The sequence below is a fragment of the Ambystoma mexicanum genome, chromosome 11 (assembly GCF_040938575.1).
Source record: "Ambystoma mexicanum isolate Mex_15411 chromosome 11, UKY_AmexF1_1, whole genome shotgun sequence".
Taxonomy (NCBI): Eukaryota; Metazoa; Chordata; class Amphibia; order Caudata; family Ambystomatidae; genus Ambystoma; species Ambystoma mexicanum.
This window is the reverse complement of record NC_090934.1, coordinates 909,843,704-909,867,543: the sequence shown is the minus strand read 5'-3', so window position 1 is coordinate 909,867,543 and position 23,840 is coordinate 909,843,704. Positions and strand designations below refer to the sequence as shown.

The window sequence follows — 23,840 nt, the reverse complement described above, 5'->3', positions numbered from 1 at the left end:
CAATCAGCAATACTAACACATACATCTACAGCATTCCCCTTCCATAAACCTTGATTACATTTTGTGTCTCCTTTGTTCCCTTTGTTAATGCTTTGATCATGAGTGCATTTTTTTGTTTCCTTTTTTCCTTCGCCTAGCACTTTGAATAACCCTTTGATTGGGTTGAGCCGCTTCACAATTATTGAAAGGTTCACCCTCATCTAGACCCTGTTCGACAGGAATAATTTCGGATACTTTCCTATTCACCACTCTATTAGGTTTGCCATACATAACTGCTTGATATGTTCTGTACCCTTTTTGCTTGGCATCAGTCTTAGGAGGATCTGCCAAAAGCTTAGATGATACAGATTGGCCTAGCGAGCCATTCTTACTCCTAGATCTCCCCCCACCTTAGAACCAGATTTATGTGTTTCAGCCCACATGGGGGAATGAAAGATATATCTAGCGCCTTCCGTGGATACCTCTTTAAGAGTTTTCTATAGTCCCCACCCTTTTTTCAACATCATGGCTTGAGCCTCTATCTTAAGATCAATACTGCCACATTTATACACCAGGATATTCAATTTTCTGACATACAGAACATTGACTCAGATGAAACACTGCATCTACTTTGAGCACTGAGAACACTGTGGTGAGTGCTCTGTTGAGTGGAATCCAAATTGGTCCCCCTCATCCAATGCATTTCAGGACAAATCCAAAATGTAACAGTCAGTGCTTGGAGGGATGGGAGCAAAACCTGCAAGAACATCAGCCGAATTATGCAAGTCTATTTGATCAATTACAATCAATTGTGCGTTTCCATCACTTGACAATACACTTCTTTCATTCTCTAGCTGAGCATCCGGGGGGACAAAGATACTGCCACTCAGCACTCCAGTCGTTTATTAATCAGTTCAAGGTGTGTGTTTTCTTGTGAGTTAGATGACCTGACTATTGCAATCCTCCCAACTGAGTCACACGCTGGCATGCTAACTTCCACTCCACCCAAGCTGAGAGATGTACAGACTTGTTCAATATATTTGGAGCCCAAACAGCCTAGCAAGGCTGATAACTCAGTTGCCAAATCAGATTCAGTTACAACACCCACTGAGCCCACCAAGCCTTCTTGCTAAAAAATGTAGTGTTCATTGAGGATTAGCATCCACCACTTATATTTGTTGCAGCTTGTATAGTTTTCTGGGGACAAGATCTAGGGTGCTTCAGATTGTAGGCATAGATTGGAACCTCTATGAGCTCCACTGCCTTCAGGATGGCAGAGCCATCTGCTGCAAATTCCATTTCAGCCACCACGGTGACATGCTTTGCATGCATCGCGTGCAACACACGCTTTGCAGTCGCATCGCTTCAGCATGTCTACAAGGGCTATATACCACCCAAACCCAGGCTCACAGGGTGTGCCCCGGCAGTCGCCTCTGCCACGCCGATAGTTGTTGTCTCAGGTAGGTTCAGCAGCACGCTTCACTCCAGCCGCAAAATAAATAAGAGCACCACTTCAGTGCATCTCCATCAGCTATATACCGCCCAAACAGAGGCTCAAAGGATCTTCCCCTGCAGTCGCCTCTGCCGCGCTGGTAATTGTAGTCACAGGTAGGTTCAGCAGCACGCTTCACTCCAGCCATAAAACAAAGTAGAGCTTTGCTCCAATCCAGTAATGCCAGTCCATTTAGGTAATATTGATTAAATACTTGATTCTAGATACGTGATAAGACAATACAGAACAAATGTTTTTTAACCCCAAGTCTTCTGCATATATTTGCACACATATGTAATTACTACTTAGACGCATCTAGCCACATATGACCAAGGTACATTAAACTTAAATAATGTTTAAGGAATGCAAAGTATAACTGCATCTGCTGAAACCATTCATATTGACGTCAGGAGAACCATCCATTGCAATTTGGCACTATCATGGCCCAGGGTTCTCAACCTACTCTTTTCCTTCTTAATCGGTGCCTGCCCTCTCTCATTAACATCCTCCCTTCCCCTGCTACCCCTCCTTCCTCCTCTTCTCTAACCCCTCCACCACCACTGACGGGAGTACCACACCCCTGTACGCCACCTTGGAAACATGCCAAAGGTGATAATCAGCTACTGTAAATGCTGGCTCTGCTGTCAAACACTCCTCTGACATCTGTCTCCTTCTTGAAGACTTTGACCTTTATGTCCTTGCCCTCACCGAGACGTGGTTCAATGCCAGCTCTGTCACTGCTCTTGACACTCTCCTTCATGAGGGCTACAAAATACTCAAACTTCGTGCCAGACTACCCAAAATCTACGAACCCCCAGCCAAATCCCTACACCCCTTCTCCAACAACCCCACTAGAAACCCTAGGAGCACTCAGCCCAATACCAATACTTCCTCGTATAAACTCACTAATACTCAGCACCCACTCAGCACCCACTCCAGCTTAACAGCTGTCTCTTCCGAGACCCCACCACTTATCGCAGACCACCTTACAACACCACGCCACCACCCACTGCGACCACATTGTCTGGTATACGAGGAGCCTTAACTAATGCCCGATCTTTGGTGGCACATGCCACAGAAATTTCTGACCTAATCTCATCTGAAAAAATGGACTTCCTTGCTATCACGAAATCCTCGGATAACCTTAAAAACTCTTCACCTAGCCTTCTCCTAGGAGACCTTAATCTTGGTTACAAAGACCCAATAGACCCTAATGCCACACAGATCAATGACTCCATCGAGGAACTAGGATTTACCGAAAAGGTAACAGGCACAACACATACTAAAGGCAGAACCCTTGACTGGATAGCAGAACACCACTGCCAAACCATTGTCACGGCCATAACACCCTTGCCCTGGTCCGACCACCACCTGATCTCGTCTCCCTTGAAGCCACAGCTCCGCATCATACCATCAGCTTAGCCCCTGCTATTCCCACTTGGAATAAAAAGAACATGACAGCTAACAAAATCATTCCTCTGATCCTCCCCACATTGAACTCCCTGCCTGCCTCCACAGACCCACATTCCTTAGTCGAAGAATACAACAAAGTAATGCTTTCCGCCCTACACACCATAGTACCCCTGAAAATTAGAAAGGGCAAACAGAAGAAACATATTAACACATGGTTCTCGCCCCACTTAAAAGCTATTAGATTAGAGAAACGTAAATACAAACAAACCTGGAGACTAGACCCCTCAGATACCAATATAATCAACCTCACTAAACTAGCTTCCTTGTACAAAAAAGAAATAATCCTTGCTAAACAAGAATCTTACAATCTGCGCTTTACCCAAGCTAATTCCAACACTAAAGAACTGTTCACAATCCTCAAAGAAATGGAAACACCCATTCAAGCCCCGGACACCTGCCTTAAAGATAAAACCTGGTGCATCAGCATTCAGAGTGCCCTAGCTAATAAAATAACTACCCTTCAGACTAAAATTAACAACAAAAAAGAATCCCTCCTCTTTGCCGCTAATTCTAACAACATCATTGCCCCTTGCCACCAATGACCTCACTTTCCGCCCCTCCCGTACTGCCTAAACCCCTCTTTAACTTCAAGAAAGTATCCACTCTAGAAGTTGAAAAGGTCATCCTTACTCTCAAACCATCCAACTGCAACTGCGACCGTTGCCCAGCACAAATTCTAAAGGATGCCACTCGCAACCTTTCCCCATTTATAACTAAGCTTGTAAACGTCTCATTCTCTACCGGCACCATTCCAAACAATCTGAAACAATCGTGGGTCCTCCCACTCCTAAAAAAACAAACACTCGAGCCATCCATTGCCACTAACTACCGTCCCATTACAACAGTACCGTTCCTGCTTAAAATCCTTGACAAGGTAGCGTACCTCCAATTCCAACAATATTTGGAAGGTAACCACCTCCTAGGAGTACGTCAGTCAGGTTTCAGACCTCAACACGGTACGGAAACTGCACTGATTGACCTTAAAGCACAAATAGACACCTTATGAGACAACGGTAACACTGCTCTACTATTGCAGTTCGACCTCTCAGCAGCGTTTGATTTGGTTGATCACAAGACTCTCTGCCACCACCTGGACTCTGCCTCCCACTTCTCGCAAGAAGCCATAGGATGGATTCAATCTTCTTAGATAATAGAACCATGCGGGTCTTTGCACCATCAGTGGCTGCGGACCCCATACATATTACCTGCGGTGTGCCTCCGGGCTCATGCGTTTCGCCCACTCTGTACAACATTTTCACAAAGCACCTTTTCGATGATCTAGATGGCCTGGGTATCACCTACACTAACTATGCGGATGATACACAGATCCTCATCCCGTTGACAGGAGATTACAACAAGAATTTGGCCTTCGTGAACAGAGTGTATCTCATCATCCAGGCATGGATGGCCTCCCACGGACTATGCCTGAATGACGACAAAACGAAACTCCTCATAGTTGGCACCACGGCTAATTTCAATAAATTGGGTCCTCCCTATTCTAACTTCATCATAGACAACAACAACATTACAGTAGCCAAGGAAGTTAAAACTATTGGCTTCTACCTAGACTCCACTCTAACCTTCAAAAAACAAGTAAACTCCATGGCCTTGGCTACAGCTTACACCTGCAAGCTAATTAGAGCAGCCAGGCCTTTCCTTACACCCAACAATTGCATCAGATTAGCAAGAGCCCTAGTATTATCCAAACTGGACTATTGTAATGCCCTATATGTAGGGTGTAACAAATATATCACCAACAAAATTCAGATCCTACAAAATAATGCTTTAAGAGCAGCTCTTAACATTCCTAAGAAAGCCCACATATCTGACCTCAGAAGATCTAACAACTGGCTCTCCACTAAAGATAACATCTTCCTCAAATCAGCTTCCCTGACTCATAAATGTTTACATATGGCCGCTCCACAGTACCACACCACTAGATTCCTGCGACAATCCACCAACCGCCCCTCCAGAACAGCCACTGCCAACCTACTTCGAGTGCCCAGATTCAAACGCATGAAGACAGGTGGTAATAGCGTCCCGGTCAAATCAGCCCAAAATTGGAATTCACTACCACCCTCTCTACGGGAAGACATGTCTTATCCGCGTTTTAGATCCAACCTCATACTATGGATTAAGGAACATGATATCTGACTTCCTACCACTACTACTACAGTATATATCTTTTGTATGATGCCTCCTGATACCATTTGCTTACTTGCCTGATATCTGCCTGCACTGTTTTATCTTGTATTGTACTGTAACTCACAGCAATGTAACCTAAGCTTAACAACCCTCTTTTGCTTTTTTGCGTCCTAATACCTTCGGGTCTGGTGCGCTTTATAAATAAATAAACAAACAAACAAACAAGCCCAGGCCCAACTGGTCCAGAGCAGGAGTGACCCTGATTTGTCCTGAGTGGGTCCCTGCTTATATCATACCTACTCAATCCTACTCCTCATTTGAATGCCTTGGCTGTAGGCTCAGGGTCTCTCCAACTCTCTCTCACACCCCCCTTACCATCTACAGGCCCCCTGCTCCTATTTCTCTCTCCCTCTCTGAATGGGCCAACCACGCCTCCTCCCTCTTGACCTCTTCTTCCAAACTCAACTTCTCGTGACTTCAGTATCTACCTCAACTCTCCTGAATCAGCCACCTCACAGTCATGTGACCTCTGTCACTCCCTCTCTCTCACTATTCTTCCTTCCGGTCTGACCCACTCAGCCAGACACACTCTGGATGCCTTCATATATGGAGACATCCCTATCTCTAACCTTGCCACGACCCCCCTCTCCTGGTCTGAACACTCTCTCCTCTCCTCCGGCTTGGGGCACCTCAGCCCTATATCTGAGCCACCCCCGCACTGCCAGCCTCCTTTGCGTCATTCGACCGATGAAGCGAGTGTCAGTCGCTGGTTTTGTTTCCACTTTTTTATCCCCCTCCCACCTCTTATTCTGACTCTCTGACTCTGTCCTTGGTAATCTGCACCTCTCCATCTCTAACACCCTTGACATCCTTGCCCCTGTCATGAGGATCCACCTGAAACCTGCCTCCAAGTGCAACAGCTGGTATGACTCTGATCTAGCATCTCTGAAACTTAAGTGTAGAGTTGCTGAAAGGAATTGACAGACCTCGGGCTCATCCTCTGACAAACTGACCTGCCGCCTGCTCCAAGGCAATATAGTTTCTCCAGCATTGGATCTTTCATGGATTCACATGCTTAGAATATTCCCCGTCGTCAGACTGGGAACCCTCGGTACACATATATATAGTCATTTCCAATAGGAAAAACTTCTGCCCTATCCCCGTCTGCGTCCTCTACGGGGCCGCCCACGTACGCCCCGTTGGACGTGATGGTATATAAGCCCCGCCCCCGCGGGTCCCTTCAGATTTCAACCGTCTCCAAAGATAGTGGGATCTCCTCGTGTATTTTCTTCAAATACTTTTCGATTGTTTCTAACTCCTGCGAGTTTGTCTGTTTGGTCCGCTTCTAACTCCTACGAGTTTTTGTTAGTTGGTCCGGCAATAATGTCGGGTAAGCCTCTTTTCCGCCCGTGTGCCACGTGCGGTCTAAAGAAGGTTTATGAAGGGGATGGCCATCTTGACTGCATCTACTGCCTTCACCCCCACCACTCGGCGGACCAATGTGATATCTGCAAGGGGTTTTCCCAAAAAACCCTGAAGGACCGGAATCGGCGACTGGTCTCGTGGCTGAACGACGGCGCTGGAGCGTACCCTCAGTCGGAGGTAGGATCGGTGCGCAGTATCGCCTCAGCGAAAACATCAGAAGCCTCCCGACGCTCACATCCGTCGGAACCTCCGGCCAAAAAATCACGACCTACGGAGAAGGACGTGCCTCGAAGTCATTCCTCTAAGGCCTCATCGAAAGAATCGACGAAGAAATCATCTTCCTCTTCTTCTTCGTCGAAGAAAGATAAGGACAGGCCAAAATCCTCCTCGAGTGATCAGAAAAGATCAGCTACGAGTAGAGAGGCGGATAAACGCAGGGAGAGCTCCGCGAAGGCGGGACCGCCTAAGCCACCTGCAGGCCCTCCGTCGACGACGACGACGGCGACGATCCAAGTGCCCACTCCGTCACAGTCCCCCGCCTTTCAAACGGGCTCATCGTCGACGACGATTCCCTCGTCGACGGAGTTCCAGGCCTGGAGGCCAGAAGCGTTCGACATGGGGCTACCCGACACACTGCTACAAGAACAGGCAGTTTCGATCGCCTCCAAAGAAGACGACGGCTTCAGAATAGTGAGCCCGGAAGACCTGGGGCTACGGCCCAGATTTCCTTCTGGTGCAACCTGCTCTCAAGTTTTCACCCAGCCTCCAAACGCCCAGGCTACTCTCTCCATGGAGGTACTTTCCTCCTTACACTCGCTCTTGAAGTCCCTGGACGAAAGGCTCCCACCTGTTCCGACGACTCCCCTCGTCGACGAGCCCGGACCTTCACACCGCCCGACTAGATCGGTCGTGGGCCCAACTGCTCCAACAGTCCAGGAAGAAGGTGAGCTCTCGGACTCCCTCTCTGAACAGGGGTCAGCTTCTGATATCTCCCTCTCGCCGTCGAGAGACCCGTCATGGGTTTCGGATGTGGAGGTGGATCCTCCGAAAAGTCCCATTCACCCATCTCCACCGGATGACATAGGGGCCTTCCATTCCATGATGGAAAAGGCCTGCAAGGAGTTCGGTTTGACCCAACAAGAAGAAAAGAAGGACTGCTTCCTCTTTGACCACATGGGCAAGAACAGGCGTTCCGTTTTTTCGATACCAATACTGGACCACGTATGGAAAGAGGGCGTCCAAACCATGCGGCATCCATTCTCGGAACCTGCGGTCAAAGGCCGCGTAGAGAAAAAATTTAAAGTTCCAGATTCGACGCCAAAATGCCTCTCTGCGCAACCCACGCCTGACTCGGTGGTATCGGCGGCGGCGACGAGAAAGGCAAAGGCCCAGCATAAGTGCTCTACCCCGCCGGACTCCGAAGCTAGACGCCAAGACGCTTTCGGTAAGAAGATCCTGTCAGTGGGAGCGTCAACAGTGAAAGCAGCGAACTCCCTGGCAATCATGGCCAGGTATGACAGGGAGATGTGGCACAGACTGGCACCCATTTTGGACCACCTCCCAGAAGAACACAGAAAATCAGCTATGTCCCTGGTTCGTGAAGGAGAAGAAGCCTCGAACCATGCTATCAATATAGCGGTGGACCTGGCAGACTCGGGGTTCAAACAAATTAACAACGGAGTGGTTCTACGACGCCAGGCCTGGCTCAAGTGCACCAACTTTAGACCCGAGGTGCAATATAAGGTCGTCGACATGCCTTTCGAAGGTAACCACCTGTTTGGCGAAAAGGTGGATGAGGCCTTGAAAGGAATGAAGGAGGACTCTGAGACGGCGCGCTCGCTGGGCTCTCTCCAAAGCGGTAAGCCCTTTCGTTCCTTTCGCCCCTTTAGAGGAGCTACGGGAAACGCACGATTTGCGGGATCCAGGGATAGAGCATTCGGGAGGTCTTCATATCCGTCCCAAGGCTATAGACGCGCCTCACAGTCCTCGACCCGACGCAGAAATTTCCAGGCCTCTAAGAAACGTCCCACTTACTCGTCGTCGACGGGAAAACAAAAAGATCAACAACGACGTTCTAGGAGGGAGAGTGTCAAGTTGCGTCGAGGAATGGGAGTCAATTACGACAGATCGGTGGGTTCTGGACACGGTGAGACTGGGACATTCCCTAAGATTCAAATCCAGACCTCCAAGACGTCCACCGATACGCCTGTCTCAACCACACCTAAGCGTCTTGCGTCGAGAGGTTGCGCTCATGCTAAAAAAAGGCGCCATCGAGTTAGTCCCTGCTTCACAGAGAGGCTTAGGGGTTTACTCACGCTGCTTCGTAGTAAAGAAACCAAACGGGAAGTGGCGCCCCATCCTCGACCTACGGGACCTCAACAAAACCCTGCTGAGTCAAAAGTTCAAGATGCTTACTCTACAGGAGGTAATCAGATCGATCCAAAAGAACGATTTCCTGGCGTCTCTGGACCTCCAAGATGCGTATTTTCACATTCCGGTGCGCACTCACCACAGGAGGTTCCTGAGGTTCCTAGTCGGCCAAACACACTACCAATTTACTGTGCTCCCTTTCGGCCTGAAGTCCTCCCCAAGAACCTTTACAAAGTGCCTAGCACCCGTAGCAGCCTGGCTGCGGAAGGATGGGCATCACGTTTACCCGTACCTCGACGACTGGCTCGTGAGGGGATCCTCCCCAGCGTCGACCAACGACAGCCTATTGACCACCTTGCGACTGCTACAGCGTCTGGGATTTGCAGTGAACTACGAAAAGTCTTCACTAAAGCCCTCGAAGAGCTTGAAGTTCCTAGGTGCTCAATTCGACACCCACACGGGACTAGTGAAACCATCCCTGGAAAGGTTTTTGAAGATCAAACACCTGACAAGCCAACTTCGTTTACAGAGAAGGTTGTCAGTAAGAAAATATGCGGCTCTCCTCGGCTCCATGGCATCGTGCATCCACCTAGTCGCGAACTGCCGGTTGTTCATGAGACCTCTACAGGAGTTCCTATCAGACAGATGGAAGCAGGCCACAGGCCGCTGGTCGGACAAGATAATAGTCGACGACGAACGAGTTATCAAAGCCATCCGATGGTGGAAAGTGGCGCGCAACCTGGACAGAGGGGTCCCCCTGCAGGAGCCCGAATTTCAGAACACCATCATTACAGACGCCTCTCTGTCGGGCTGGGGAGCACACATGTCACGTCACCAAACCCAAGGCAGGTGGTCGTCGACCGAATCTCGCCTACATATCAACGTCCTGGAGCTAAGGGCGGTGAGATGGGCCCTGAAATCTTTCCTCCCACACATCAAGGGGTCAAAAGTAAGAGTGCTCACGGACAATACGACAGCTATGTTCTACCTGATAAAACAGGGTGGCACCAGATCCAGGACCCTCTCGAAGGAAGCTCAAAAGATCTGGCATTGGGCTTTAAAACACCACATCTCCCTAGTGGCATACCACCTACCGGGAGCGAAGAACTTACAGGCGGATTCCCTGAGCAGGACTATGTCACAAATACACGAGTGGGAGCTGGACTCCACTCAACTCGGGGAAATCTTCGAAAGATGGGGGACCCCGTCGAACGATCTCTTCGCCACGGAAAGAAACCGAAAATGTGCTCAGTTCGCGAGCAGATGGCCCCAAACAGGCTCCCTGGGGGAAGCGTTCTCGTTTCCGTGGACAGGCAAGTTCCTCTACGCCTTCCCTCCATTTCCCCTCATACGGAGGACGATCCAGGGGATCCACAGGTACAATTGCCGGGTCATCCTAGTGGCCCCGCGCTGGCCGAGGCAACCATGGTTCTCAGACCTCCTTCATCTGTCGCTGGATCAGCCGATACCATTCAGGAAAGTACCGAACCTCCTGTCCAGGGACGAGGGGACCGTTTGGCACCACAATCCGGACAGCCTGAACTTAACTGCATGGCTCCTGACTTCTCGGAGTTCGGGAACCTAAAAGTCTCGACTGATTGCCGAAGGATTCTGCAGGCGGCCAGAGCCCCGTCCACTAACAAATCATATGTAAGCAAATGGAAAAGGTTCTGTATATGGTGTCAAACACAACAAAATATACAACCTTTGGAAGTAACTCCGGAGCAAATCCTCCCGTATCTTCTTCATCTTGCGGAGAGCGGACTGTCATCATCGTCAATCAAAGTACACCTGGCGGCTGTTTCGAGATTTACCAGAAGAAGACAGTCCCCTCCACTATTCAGTGACAGGCTAGTGAAGCATTTCATGAAGGGTCTGTTTAGAACCTTCCCTCCGGAAAAACGGTTCCCACCGTCGTGGAGTCTGAACACGGTTCTAGCTGCCTTAATGAAGCCTCCCTTTGAGCCAATGTCCTCTTCATCTCTACAATTTCTATCTTGGAAACTCGCGTTCCTAGTTGCCATCACTTCGGCTAGAAGAATGTCGGAACTGCAGGCACTGGTCATAGACCCTCCATATCTGAGGTTCTTTAAGGACAAAGTTATTTTATCAACTAACCCTTCGTTCATCCCAAAAGTACCGTCGGTCTATCATAAGCACTCGACCCTGGTACTCCCTACTTTCTTTGCATCTCCTTCGTCGACGGCGGAGAAGGCTCTTCACACTGTGGACGTCAAAAGGGCGCTAAAATTTTACCTGCAAAAAACGCAAGATATCAGAGCCACCAGACAGCTATTCGTCGCCTACGGCCCCTCGGCTAGGGGTAAGGCTATCTCCAAACAAGGTCTGGCTCGCTGGGTCTCCTCGGCGATTACCCTGTGTCATTCCAAGGCCGGGAGACCTCTACTACATCGTCCCAGAGCCCATTCCACGAGATCGACATCTTCCTCCGTGGCTCTATGGGCAGGAATTCCGCTGACGGACATCTGCCAGGCGGCGGCATGGTCTGTTCCGCACACGTTTACGCGCCACTACTGCCTGGAAAAGCAGCACGCGGATGAGGTACAAATGGGAAGGGCAGTGCTTCGCCACCTTTTTCAATGAGGTAAGCCAAAGTTTCAAGAAGAATGCTGCCTATTATTATTTGGCCTCAGCTGGTTTTTCAGAGTGTATGCATGAATGTGCATAGTTTATTGACCTAAACATAAGTGGTTGGGTAGATATGTGCGCAAGGGGTGCATACTGAGTCATATGACATAGCATTGTATGGCGGAAATCCGTTTCGTATCAGTATAATAAGTTGTTGCTTACATACATGGTGTAAACGGTAGTGTTTGGGAGTGTCTCTACGAATGTAAGTTACATTGCACTCTCACCTCCTTCTTGATGTTACTGCTTTACAATCTATTCTAAGCATGTGAATCCATGAAAGATCCAATGCTGGAGAAGGGAGTAGTTTCTTACCTGTAACTCCATTTCTCCAGCATTGGTATCTTTCATGGATTCACATGCGCCCTCCGGCCTCCCCGGACTGCAATGTGGAAGATTGGTATGTAAGCAAGTTTTCCCCCCGTTATCTTGGAGGGGTCGAAATCTGAAGGGACCCGCGGGGGCGGGGCTTATATACCATCACGTCCAACGGGGCGTACGTGGGCGGCCCCGTAGAGGACGCAGACGGGGATAGGGCAGAAGTTTTTCCTATTGGAAATGACTATATATATGTGTACCGAGGGTTCCCAGTCTGACGACGGGGAATATTCTAAGCATGTGAATCCATGAAAGATACCAATGCTGGAGAAATGGAGTTACAGGTAAGAAACTACTCCCTTCTCTATCCGCTCCAAGAAGAGGGCCAACATCCAAGCCATCATCTCTGGAGCCACTAACAACATGGCTGATTTTTTCAAAATCAGCAAGGAACTCGCCAATCCAATTGCAGTCTCCACCTCTCCCCTTCCTTCCCAGACTCTCTGCACCGCTTTGGCCTCCCATTTCACATCAAAAACTCAGGACATTCCGTCCTCACTCTCCACCTCTCCCACCTCCACTCCAGCTCCTGCTCTCTTGCCTCCCTTGGCTCTCCTCCTTCCACTCCCCACAATCTCCTCAGTCCTGCCCATAGCACCTGATGAGGTCTCTAAAGTTGTCTGCTCTATGAAGGTTTCATCCAAACAGGTACTCCCGTGCTCCTCTAGAACCATTAAGGACAATATCTCCTTCCTTGCCCCAGATCTTGCTGATTTCTGTAACCACTCCTTCACCACAGGATCCTTCCCCCATCCCTCAACCACTCTTTTGTGCATCCCTTCCTAAAAAAGCCGTCTGCTAACCCCTCCCGCCCAGTTAACTATCGCCCTATCTCCACTACCCCCTTCTTGGGTAAATTCTTGGAGAATTTTGTCCTCCCCCAACTGATTCTTCATACTGAAATCGCTGTATGCCTCCATGACCATCAATCTGTATTCCAGGCATCCAGAGGCTTGGAAACTGCTCTCCTGAACACCCATGGAGACATGCCATGCTCGCAAATCTTGACTCCTGCTGTTCTCATTCTCCTCGATCTCTCCTCTGCCTTTGACACGGTCAACCATTCCATCCTCATAAAATGGCTTTGTGATACCATCGGCATCACAGAGCAGGCACTGGGTTAGCTAACCTCTTTCCTCTCCAACCGCCCCTCCCAGCTGCAGCTGAGCCCTTTCTACTCCATCACTTCACTCTGTACATGTGGCATTCCCCAGGGCTCTATCCTATCGCCATGGCTATTCAATATCTATATCGCCCCTCTTGCTCACCAGATCTCTTCCTTCTCTCCTCATTTCCAGTGTTATGCTGATGACACACAACTTTCCTTCATACTTCCTTCTACTACCTTTTCCTCCTCCTCTCTCATCCCTGATTGTCTTTCCACCATCCAGGCATGGTGTGTGGATAATTAACTATGTCCTAAGCCAATAAGATGGAGATCTTTCTTATTGGGACACCTCTGCCCTGTATCCCTCCTACCCTCTGTCCGCCTTCCTTGGGCTCTCTACCTTCACCATCCCATAAGTCCAGAAATATTAGGGTCGTCTTTGACTCCTCTCCCTCCTTCACCCTTCACATCTTGCGCCATGCTAAGAAGGCCCACTTCCAGCTTCACCTCCTTAGAGGCATTATCCCTTTCCTCACCTTTCCCCACAAGCCCATTGTTTCCAGAGCTCTAGTCCTATCTAGGCTGGACTACTGCAACATCCTCTTCCTCAATCTCCCCCTCTCCTCGCTACGCTCCCTTCAGTTAATCCAGAATAGGGCTGTAAAACTTATCCTTGGCCTCGAGCCCAAGGACTGCATCTCTACAGCCCTAAAATAGCTCCAATGGTTCCTGGTGGTTGTGAGCATCAAATTCAAGACTCTCTGCATCATCCACAAGGTTGTCTGAGACCTGGGACCACGCTATGGTCAGCCTTCTCTCCCTAAATACTTCCCTGCTAGAGCCCTCCGCCCCTCTAACTCCAACTCTCTGCTGGTCAAACGTTTCTCCAAGAAGAGAGTGGGTGGCAGATCTCTCTCTTCGGTTGGTGTCTCTCTTTGGAACAGTCTCCCTTCCCCTCTCAGACTTGAGCCGGACCTGCTTAACTTCCGGAAATTTCTCAAAACTCTGCTTTTCTCCACCTCTTTCCCTTTGCCCCTTCCCTGCTAATCACCCCACTGATGCTGATACTGGCAGCCTGGACCTTCATGAATCTCACAGGTACCAGGCCCCTGCCCAGTGGACACCAGCACCCTCTCTCCCCCCAAGCACTGCCCTTGTGGCCCCCCTACCTGGTGGCTGTGCATCCCATCCTTGGGATTCCTCCACCCTAGCCCTTAGCTAGCGGCCTCCTCCCCTGGCTCCCCCCAGAACTTCCGTCCCAGGCTCTCACCAGCACTTCCCCGAATGCCACAAGGCCTAGTAGAACCACGCATGTTTACTGTTTTCTCTTGACATTATTATTTACTCCCCTATTCCCTCCCCACTTTGCCTTGTGGCACCTGAAAACACCATTTGGTTCTATAGGCGTCTAACAAATGCTCAATAAAAACAATAAATAAATACATTGATAAATGGAATAAAAAGAATACTGTGGCAATTATTTAAATGCCATTGACCACACAATTTATAAACAGCCAATAAGAAAGCACTTTGGCTCCCCACTCTGGCTGCGAAGGACAGAGAAAGCAGAGATACAAATGCACCTTGCAGGTGGAGGGTAGACCATCATTAGTTAAACAGATTGCTTAAACAACTGGAGAATCATTACTATCAAAATAACAATGCAGAACTTAAAAGACAAAACGTTTACTCCAGAAGAAGATACAGGATATGGAAGAGAGATCAGAAAGAAATACTTGTTTACATCAAAACTGGAGAAGAGGAGATTCTTACAATGCGGGAAACTTGGACATTTTGCTAATTCATAATTGTGTCCAGTCATCAATCAGATGTGCACCAATTGCAGCCCAAAAAAACACTTTAAAAGCAAAAAAAAAACAGGCTCTTGTGCTCAGGAAATACATCACACAAGTTTGTCATAAGGATAGGCCCAAACATTAGCTCTGCGTGAAGAAGTTGACAAGGAAGTAGTGAGATTATTAGGAGAACAAATAGTTGAACCAGTATAGTCAAGTGAATAGCTCAGTCCGGTTTTTATCAGCCCGTGAGAATAAATACAACATCTATAAACCATAGAGACCTTAGTAAGTGCATGGTAGTGGAAACCTTTCCAATGCTAATGATTGTGCAATTGCTGGATACCATCGAAGGATCAGACACACTCACTGTGTTGGATTTATTGGCAGTAGTTGCAAAATGGCTGCTGTTAGAACAGAGTAGACTAATAAAATGATTTATTAGGACCTTTGGACTATTCCATTACCACAGAAAGCCATTTGGTATCTGCTGCAGCAGAAAATCGCTGGGCAATGCTCCAGCTCTTGAAAGTATCCATGGTAATGCTAGTATACCAGAATGACATCCTAATAAATGGAAAGGGTAGGAAAAACAGTGTTCTTTTGATGATTGTTCTGATGGGGCAAGGTATACAAAGTGAGCAGTGGAGAACAGGGAGTGAAAATACTTAGCGTAAACCTTTGCGTAGAAGGAGATTGCCAAGCAAGTTTATTTAATTTTCTTTTATGGCTTATATTGCGTACCTAGCTCAAGAGCAGCGGAGAACTTTACAATGGGATTATGCCTGAATTGGGCTTGACATTTTTATACAGTAACACAGTACTCTTGGTGGAGAGAGAGAGGGATTTTTATTTGTCCGGTAGGTATTGCTGAAAGAGTCACCTTTTTAGTATTTTGTGAAACTGGAGGGTGGTAGGGACATTTTTGAGCTTCAAGTCAGTCTTTTTTGCAGGGGATATCCAAGAACAAGACAGTCTTAAACTGTGAGGTAGTTAGTTTACACTAGATTAGAGTGTTCTAAAGCCGACTGGTTTCTGTGGGGTGTTGTAGATAAACCACATTCTTCAGGGCTATATGGCAGTCGCCAGCCTGCATGCCTTATTCACTTTATATGCAGCGTGGTCTGCAAAAATTGTTGCTCAACACCTGTGAGGATGACAGGAGAGGGGGGGAGAACAGCGGATACATTTCCCATTTAACTTCGCTTATGGTAGTAAAATTGCATGTTGTGGTAACAAAAACATAGGGGATTTTTCTCTTACCCTCTCCATGTTAAGTGGTGTCTTGGTACTTTCTGGAATGGGTTGTCGGGTACACAATGGACGTGGCAGCCTGTAACCTAGGGGCCAAGACAAACTGTATTGTCAAATGCATCAAGCACAGGATTTTGAGCATCTTTATAACTCTAAACATACTAATAACCAGTTTGCAAGTTTAATACTATCCTAGAGCATAGCCCCACTTTTACACGAGTGCTCGCGCTGAAATACCATCCACAGAAAGGATCGGCTACCAAAAAGGGGAGTCAACATCCAGAACCTCCTCTATAGAAGAGAACAGCTATGGATATTTCACCTCAAACAGAAAGGATAGGCCTCAACGAACCTACCAGCTGGCGAACTTTGGCAACCCTTTGAGAACTATGTCACCACATACAAGGACCCCTTTGGCTCACCCAGAAGAAGGCGGAACTCTTCCATGCAATAGAGGGAATGTCCAGTTAATACTGGATAGGCATCCTGCACAATCACCATATATGTGTCCCTGAGAAACAACACAAACAAAAACGATGCATGTTGAACTACTATCTGTATGTCCCAAGAGAAACAAAAATGACTCTGGAAGCAATGGTGCACTACCTGTGCACACACACAATGCCTACGTTGAACGCCTCTCCCAGAAAACACAGGAGAGTTTCTCCTCCAGGTCAAACATATGCTAAACGTCGTCTGAAATGCCCCCCAAAATGTTTATTGAAATGTTTATTGTAATCTTTTCTGAAATCTTACTGAAATGCTGTTTTGAAATGTCGCGGAAATTGTTTCTGGAACCAGGTATCTATATGTGCCCCCAGTACACGGCACTAAATATGTGACATGAGAACTGAATTAGCCAACTGTCCAGTAAATAAGACTCATCTCTCGGCTCTAACAGACATTCAAAGATGGGCAGCTCTCACTCTGCATCTGGGTGGCCATCCTGACTGTCCCCACGGGACGCCTCTAGCGCCATAGCAACAGATAAACACACGATCTGGCGAGCCACCGCGTTGAGAACTCACGCATGGCCCGCCAGATGCAACAAGACGCGAGCAGAAGGTAAGCCCTCTGCAGGACCCGGCGCATGCTCTGTCACTCCCCCGCAAGCGGGGTCGAGTAAAAGTAGCGCACACCCATGCCTCGACACTGAATAGATCAGACAGGATCGACCGCAGCCGATCCTGTCTGTGGATGTTATTTCAGCGCAAGCACTCGCGTAAAAGCGGGGCTCTGCTGTAGGATAGTATTAATCTTGTGCTTGATGCGTTTGACAATACAGTTTGTCTTGGTCCCTAGGTTCCAGGCTGCCACGTCCATTGTGTACCTGACAACCCATTCCAGAAAGTACCAAGACACCACTTAACATGGAGAGGTTAAGAGAAAAATCCCCTATGTTTTTGGTACCACAACATGCAGTTTTACTACCATAAGAGAAGCTAAATGGGAAATGTATCCCCTGTCTCCCCACCCCCTCCTGTCATCCTCACAGGTGTTGAGCAACAATTTTTGCAGACCACGCTGCATATAAAGTGAATAAGGCAAGCAGGCTGGCGCCTTCCATATAGTCCTGAAGAATGTGGTTTATCTACAACACTCCACAGAAACCGGTCGGCTTTAGAACACTCTAATTTAGTGTAAACTAACTACCTCACAGTTTAAGACTGTTCTTGTTCTTGGGTATCCCTTTTCTAAAAAAGACTGACTGGGATACAGTATCTAAAAATCAAAACAGAGGAACCTTATGAAAAATTGTATTTTAAACCTGCACCTGCTAAACAAAGACACCCTATTAAAAATGTGTTCGTTTGAATAGCAGCTGACACATGCCTAGCTTCTCCCGACCTAGCATGTGCCTTTAAGCACTACACAGTGCATCAAAGCAAGATTGAGAGAAAAAACAACGCACATTGGCTCTCCGGAACTTGTACAACTAGTTAACCTGTGTGGTTTATTCGGTGTGATAAAATAGTTGGGTAACCCACAGTTGGAAATCCCTGAACAGTCCCCCCTCTCCTGTGTCCTTATGGGGCTCCAAACAAATCATATTTGGATACCAGAACAGGAGAGATTTGCATTTACCCCAGTTACCAACTCAGATATGAGAGTCCTGTTGACTACTATGCAACCCACCTCATGCGCCGAAAACATCCTCCTTCCCAGGATCATATTGGAACACCAAGAACTGTTTGTTCCCTTCTTTACCCGCATGGTCAGCACCTCTTTTAGAGACAGCTACATCCCTGAATCTATTAAAATCGTGATGCTAGAAAAACTGCTCCATTGATGCTCCATTGCTAGAAAAACCTGTTTTGGACCGGAAAGATCGAAGTAACCTTAGACCAATTACAAATTGGCACTTTCTGTTGAAAATCCTTGATAAGTGTGCAACAGGGCAACTTCAACGTTTCGTGGAAGATAAAAACATCCTGCACAAACAACCAGGTTTCAGGCAAGCCCATTGCACGGGGGCAGCACTTATCGACCTGCAGACCCATATGTTGACAATAATGGATGAAGGAAAAGCTGATGTGCTGATGTTGCTTGATCTGTCTGCTGCTTTTGATTTGCTGGACCATGACAAGTTACTGCAAGTTCTCGAACAGGCAGGAAATTGCTCAAAGGGGGCAGTCGATTGGATTCACTTCTTCCATGCCAACCAAATGTCCAAAATCCATTGGGGGGGACGCTTGTTATGCAGAATTATATGCAGTACCCTTTGGGAACACCACACACAATTAGGACTACAAGTGGCAGCACAAATTCACCTTTGGTACAAGCCTGTACTACACAGTAAAAGTGTTAGCAATGGCTGAGCAGCCAGACTTATCTCAAGAGCAAGTGAGCAGCATCAATAGTTACACAAAGGATAGCAATTACTATGATTCAGGCAAACACCGACTCAAGGTTTCTAAGTAAAGGAATATACATTTATTTACACATCAGTTATATAACATTTCACTAGTAAAGCAGTTAAAAAATCACACTCTTAATACACCACACCACTCCCAATAGTTTCCAGACAAGTTAAGCTCACAAAATGAAGTGGGAGCAAAATGGCACTCTGTTAATTAAAAAGGGAGGGAAAGTCAAAGTTAGGCAGAAATTGAGCAGCACCAACAGGTAAGTAAGCAGGCAATCTAGAAAGAGGGACTTCAGTGATGCAATCAAATCAAATAGGCTTAGGGCCAAAGTCAATAGGACAAAAGTCTTTTGCTCAAGATCACACAGTTCAGGGTATGTAGTTTGCGGTTAAGTCTTTGCCAAGAGTTCTGGACGAAGGCGGTCGGCAGAAAAGTTAGTTTAAAGAGTAGAGAAGGACAAGCCCTTGGATTGGAGAAAGATTTCACACACTTTCTTCGCGGCTGAACGAAACGAACAACCAGATTTGAACAGTACCTTTCAATGGAGAAGAAGCTGTAGCTGAGGCGTACGTTCCTGGTAGTTCCTGCAGGCTCACGGTTCCTGAAGCGACTGTCGGACTGACATGAAGTAGGAAGACTGGAGGGTCCTGCACTTCCCAGGGAAGAAATCAGCAGCAGAGCAAAGCAACAAATAAAAGGTACGCTCCTTAAAACCCAAGCAGGGTCCGACCTTCCTGGCTATCCGGCCCACTGTAGCTCTGTACAGTGAATTCGACCAGAGGAGGGAGTCCTGGCTTGCAGTTTGGGCGAACTGGTTGGTCCCACCAGCTCAGGGGAAGAAGATTCCTGGAGGATCTTCTCTGTCGTTGGAGTTCGAGGATTCGGACCTGCAGCAGGGCTTCACTGGGCGGGTCAGTCATGGTAGGGGTCCTCTTCCATCAGCTCCACGTTGGTTCTTTCGTTCCAATGGGGTCTCTGCCTTTCCAGACCCAGAGACCTGCTTTTTATGCAGTTTTCCCCCATTCACACAGCCTGGCTGTCAATCACACAGCAGGGTGTCTGTCCCGCCGGGACAATCACCACAGCCAATCAGTTCAGAGTACGACATGGGTCTCCAAGAGACCCTGTGCAGGGAGTCCTAAACCCCTCCCTTACATCCTGTCCCCCCCAGACATACAGGCGCCTAAGGAGGGCTTCAGCATAGAAGCCCGTGAAAATACGGTGAACAAAATAACCAAACCTGGTTTGGAGCGCAGAGAAAAACACGAGAAAGACATTTTCAAAAAGAAATGGCGAATAAACCTAGCCGGAACAATATTAAAAACAATATGGTCAAGCAACTACTCTAAGGACTCTAGTAAAATCTCAGGTATTTACAACATCATTCAGATATAGATGACCATGAATTGGATGTGCCATTAACGGCAGTAAAACCAAACTCCTTATTTTCGGTTCCTGGCAGGCTTGCACCAAGCTGAGCACAGACTTCACCACCTTTGATATTAAGAAGATTACCATCCCAGTTCTAGGCAAAGTAAAAACTCTAGGCATCTCCTTGGAATCCTAAATGAGCACCGAAACCCATGTCAATCAAAAAAACCAAAATTGTCAGTGTCATCTATGCCAGCTTAGACACATCAGACCTCTGATCAGTGAAGAAAACTGTGCCACAATTGCCCGAGCCACTATACATTCAAGGCTGGACTATGTCAACATGCTCCTAATAGGGGCAAACACTGCTTGCCTGACTGAATGTCAGACAATCCAGAACATTGCCATGCACATTATTAAAAACAGAGAGAGGAGAACACATCTCGGCCAGCATAAGGGATCTACTCTGGCTGAAGGTGGAAGACCGGATTGCTTTCAAATCTAGCACACTGGTAAACCGTTGTCTCTTTGACACAGCCCGCCTCTATATGAAAATACTATTCTATCCATAAGTCCCTTGCAGACCTCTGCGCTCATGAAGTCAGGGCCAGATCAACCACATTACCCACAAACGGTCCAACAGTGTGGGCACATCCTTCCCTGTTAGAGCGGCCATGATCTGGAACAAACTCCCAACTGCTCTAAGACTAAAACGAAATAACCTGAAGTTACGCCATGCTTTAAAAACGGCCCTTTTTAAGTAATCACTAGGATACTGTTGACTCCCCCTTTTTCTGTGTGTCATGTGTCACTGTCTCCCGTCTCCATGTTGGCGCCCTGATGCCCACGGGCTTCGGCGTCTTATAAATCTAGAAATAAATAAAAATGTATTGGGAGCTAGCCATGCTCCTTCAAAAACCGCTCCATATCTTGCCTGTGTTGGTGAAAGCCGCGTAATGTTTCTGCACCAGTGGAGTGCTGTGCTTGAGCATTCTCCTGCCAGCATTCCAAGTGCCCGCGTTCTTCCACTGACATTCAGACCAAACACCAGTGAATAGGGGGCCTCATTGTGAGAGTGAAACCGGAATGCATTGGGTAAATGTCTCAATCTTCAATAGGTTGATTTGTGCTATACTGGCTCCCCATTGCAGTTTAACTCAATGCTATGCTTCACTGGGCCCCTATAACACTGATTCATGGAATTATTTGCGTGTAAAACGGCTATTTGCCTGCCATTCTGCCCGCAAATACCTGTTTGACGAATGGGGATTTGCGGGCAGAATGGCACGCAATTCCCTGTTTTACACATAAATAATTCCATGAATCGCAGCCTTAGGGACTGATTCATGGAATTACTTGCAGGATTCAAGTGACTTTGCACTGCTGAAAAGTGACTTTGCACTGCCGACACAAACCCTAATTCATTGAACTGTGCAAAGTGTATGTTTGCAGTGCAAAGACAGTGCACAGTCATTTTTGCAGTACAAAATGAACTTTGCACTGGCTTTTCACTGCAAAAATACACATGGTACAGTTCCATGAATCAGGGTTTGTTTTGGCAGTGCAAAGTCACTTTTCAGCAGTGCAAAGTCACTTTAAACCGTGCAAGAAATCCACGAATGAGGTTAGTTCACAGAATTCTGGAGTTCTGTTGAGCGAGTTTAGTTAGAATCAATCACATTCTTGAACATAGTCTTACTGACCTACTTCTACAACCCTTCCTTTAAGCACCTTATACACATTGATCTGGATCTTCATACGTATGTTTCGTATTTAACATGTTTGATAGTCACCTAATATAATTGTTTAGGTCTATCACGCATTTTTACCTTTTGCCTGTGTAGTATTGCACATTGAAATATCCATCCAGTACGGGAGGCAGTGAAAAAAGTTGACAAATGTTGGCTGAATGCTTACAATACAATTCTTAGTGGTGACATGTCAGATATGTAACTTGAAATTCCCCATTGAAGACTATTAAAGAGTAAAAAGATGTGGTCATGTCTGTACTGTCACTGTAGTTTTGAAGTAGTAGCGGTAGAGGGGGGGTGCAGGACAGTTCAGGTAATCGGAGCAGGAATTCATTTCTAATGGAGCAGGTTTGGTCTGTTCACCCTGAATCTGGTCCACTGTAATGCAACTTCTCGTTTACTCTGCCTGCACAGGTTCTCCAGCATGAAGGGGGAAATGGAGCAGAAATGCACCTGCTGCCAGGAGCTGACGTCTAGTCAGAAGAAAGTGCAACTGGCCTGCCCGGGTGGCACCAGCATCGACTACACCTATACCAGCGTGGAGGAGTGTGGCTGCATTGGCACCCCCTGTGCGCCCGAGTAAAGAAGACTGCAGACAGCTCCCATTCACTTTATCTGGAGCAACAGAGGTGGAACTGAATGAAATAAGAAATGACGAGTATACATGTGTTCCCCATGATTACGCATTAAATAAGATCAGATGTGCTTCTTTCATCTTGTGCTTTACCATTAATCTAGTTTTTTTTTTCTCACATCCTGGCATTGCTAGTGATGTATCACATTCAAGAAAGGTGTCCACCTGTGTTAACTAGTCCATGCTGTAGAACCTGGCCACTGAGACAGTAAGTGACATGAAGAGGACCAGTGGCCAGACAGGCAGAGGGTGAAGGAGATGGCAAGCTTGGGAAGAGCGAATGATTATGGAAGCGAGGCTTAGTGAGATAACATTCGAATGTTTGTAAATCACAAAGAAGCTCTGTCTCCAGAAGGAGGCGCAAGCTTTGAGGGACTGCAGGGCTAGGTGATGCCGTCATAAAATAGCAGCTATCAGAGTGCATGATTAGGCGTTTACAGAATGAGGGTGAGCACAGTAATATCCTCACAGTAACAAGACAGCTCTGTTCTGTGTAAGGGTTACTACCTACCCAGAATGTGTACACAACGCTGTCACAGGTGGAAATTAAATTCTGAATCTGAATTGCCCTTTCATATCCTTTGTCGTGGTGAGTGTGTTTACTTTTGAAATCCATTCAGTAGTTATAATGTGCTGTACTGTTATGCATCATGATGTGGGGTGTGCTTGTAGGAACACATTTTTTAATTATTTTTTCTATCACTGTTGTTTATCTTTTAAACAAAATATGCTGATTAATAAAGTAATAAAGCCTGGACACCATTGATGGCCTCGTTTTTGTGTGCGATGAAGCCTATTTCAAGTTACAGGCTGCATAAATATGTTCAGAATTTCATTTACTTCCCCCCTTCTAATCTTCCCATTTCTGCCCACACTCGCAATCTAGGCCTCCACCTCGACTCCTCTCTCTCCTTTACCCACCATATTTCCCTTACCTCTCGCGCCTGTCTCTACCACCTCTTCAACATTCGTAAAATCCGTTCCTCCCTCACCATCCATGAAACTAAACTCTTAATTTCCTCCCTTATTTTCCCTCGACTTTTCTATTGCTCTTCCCTCCTCTTTGGACTCTCTGCCTCTCATCTCACTCCCCTTAAATCCCTCTTTCACTCTGCCATCCGTACCCTCTGTCTTCTTGCCCCTCACGA

The 23,840-nt window shown here is 47.2% G+C and overlaps 1 protein-coding gene across 1 annotated transcript in view; it reads left to right on the top strand.

Moving 5' to 3' along the window:
• Positions 1 to 23,442, top strand: part of LOC138503903 (mucin-5AC-like) — a 488,816-nt gene extending 465,374 nt beyond the window's left edge. The window contains exon 61 of the mRNA XM_069623989.1: positions 22,473 to 23,442. Coding sequence (XP_069480090.1) covers positions 22,473 to 22,641 — 169 coding nt within the window. The 3' untranslated portion in view covers positions 22,642 to 23,442. The remainder of the gene's footprint in view (positions 1 to 22,472) is intronic.
• The last annotated feature ends 398 nt before the right edge of the window (positions 23,443 to 23,840 follow it).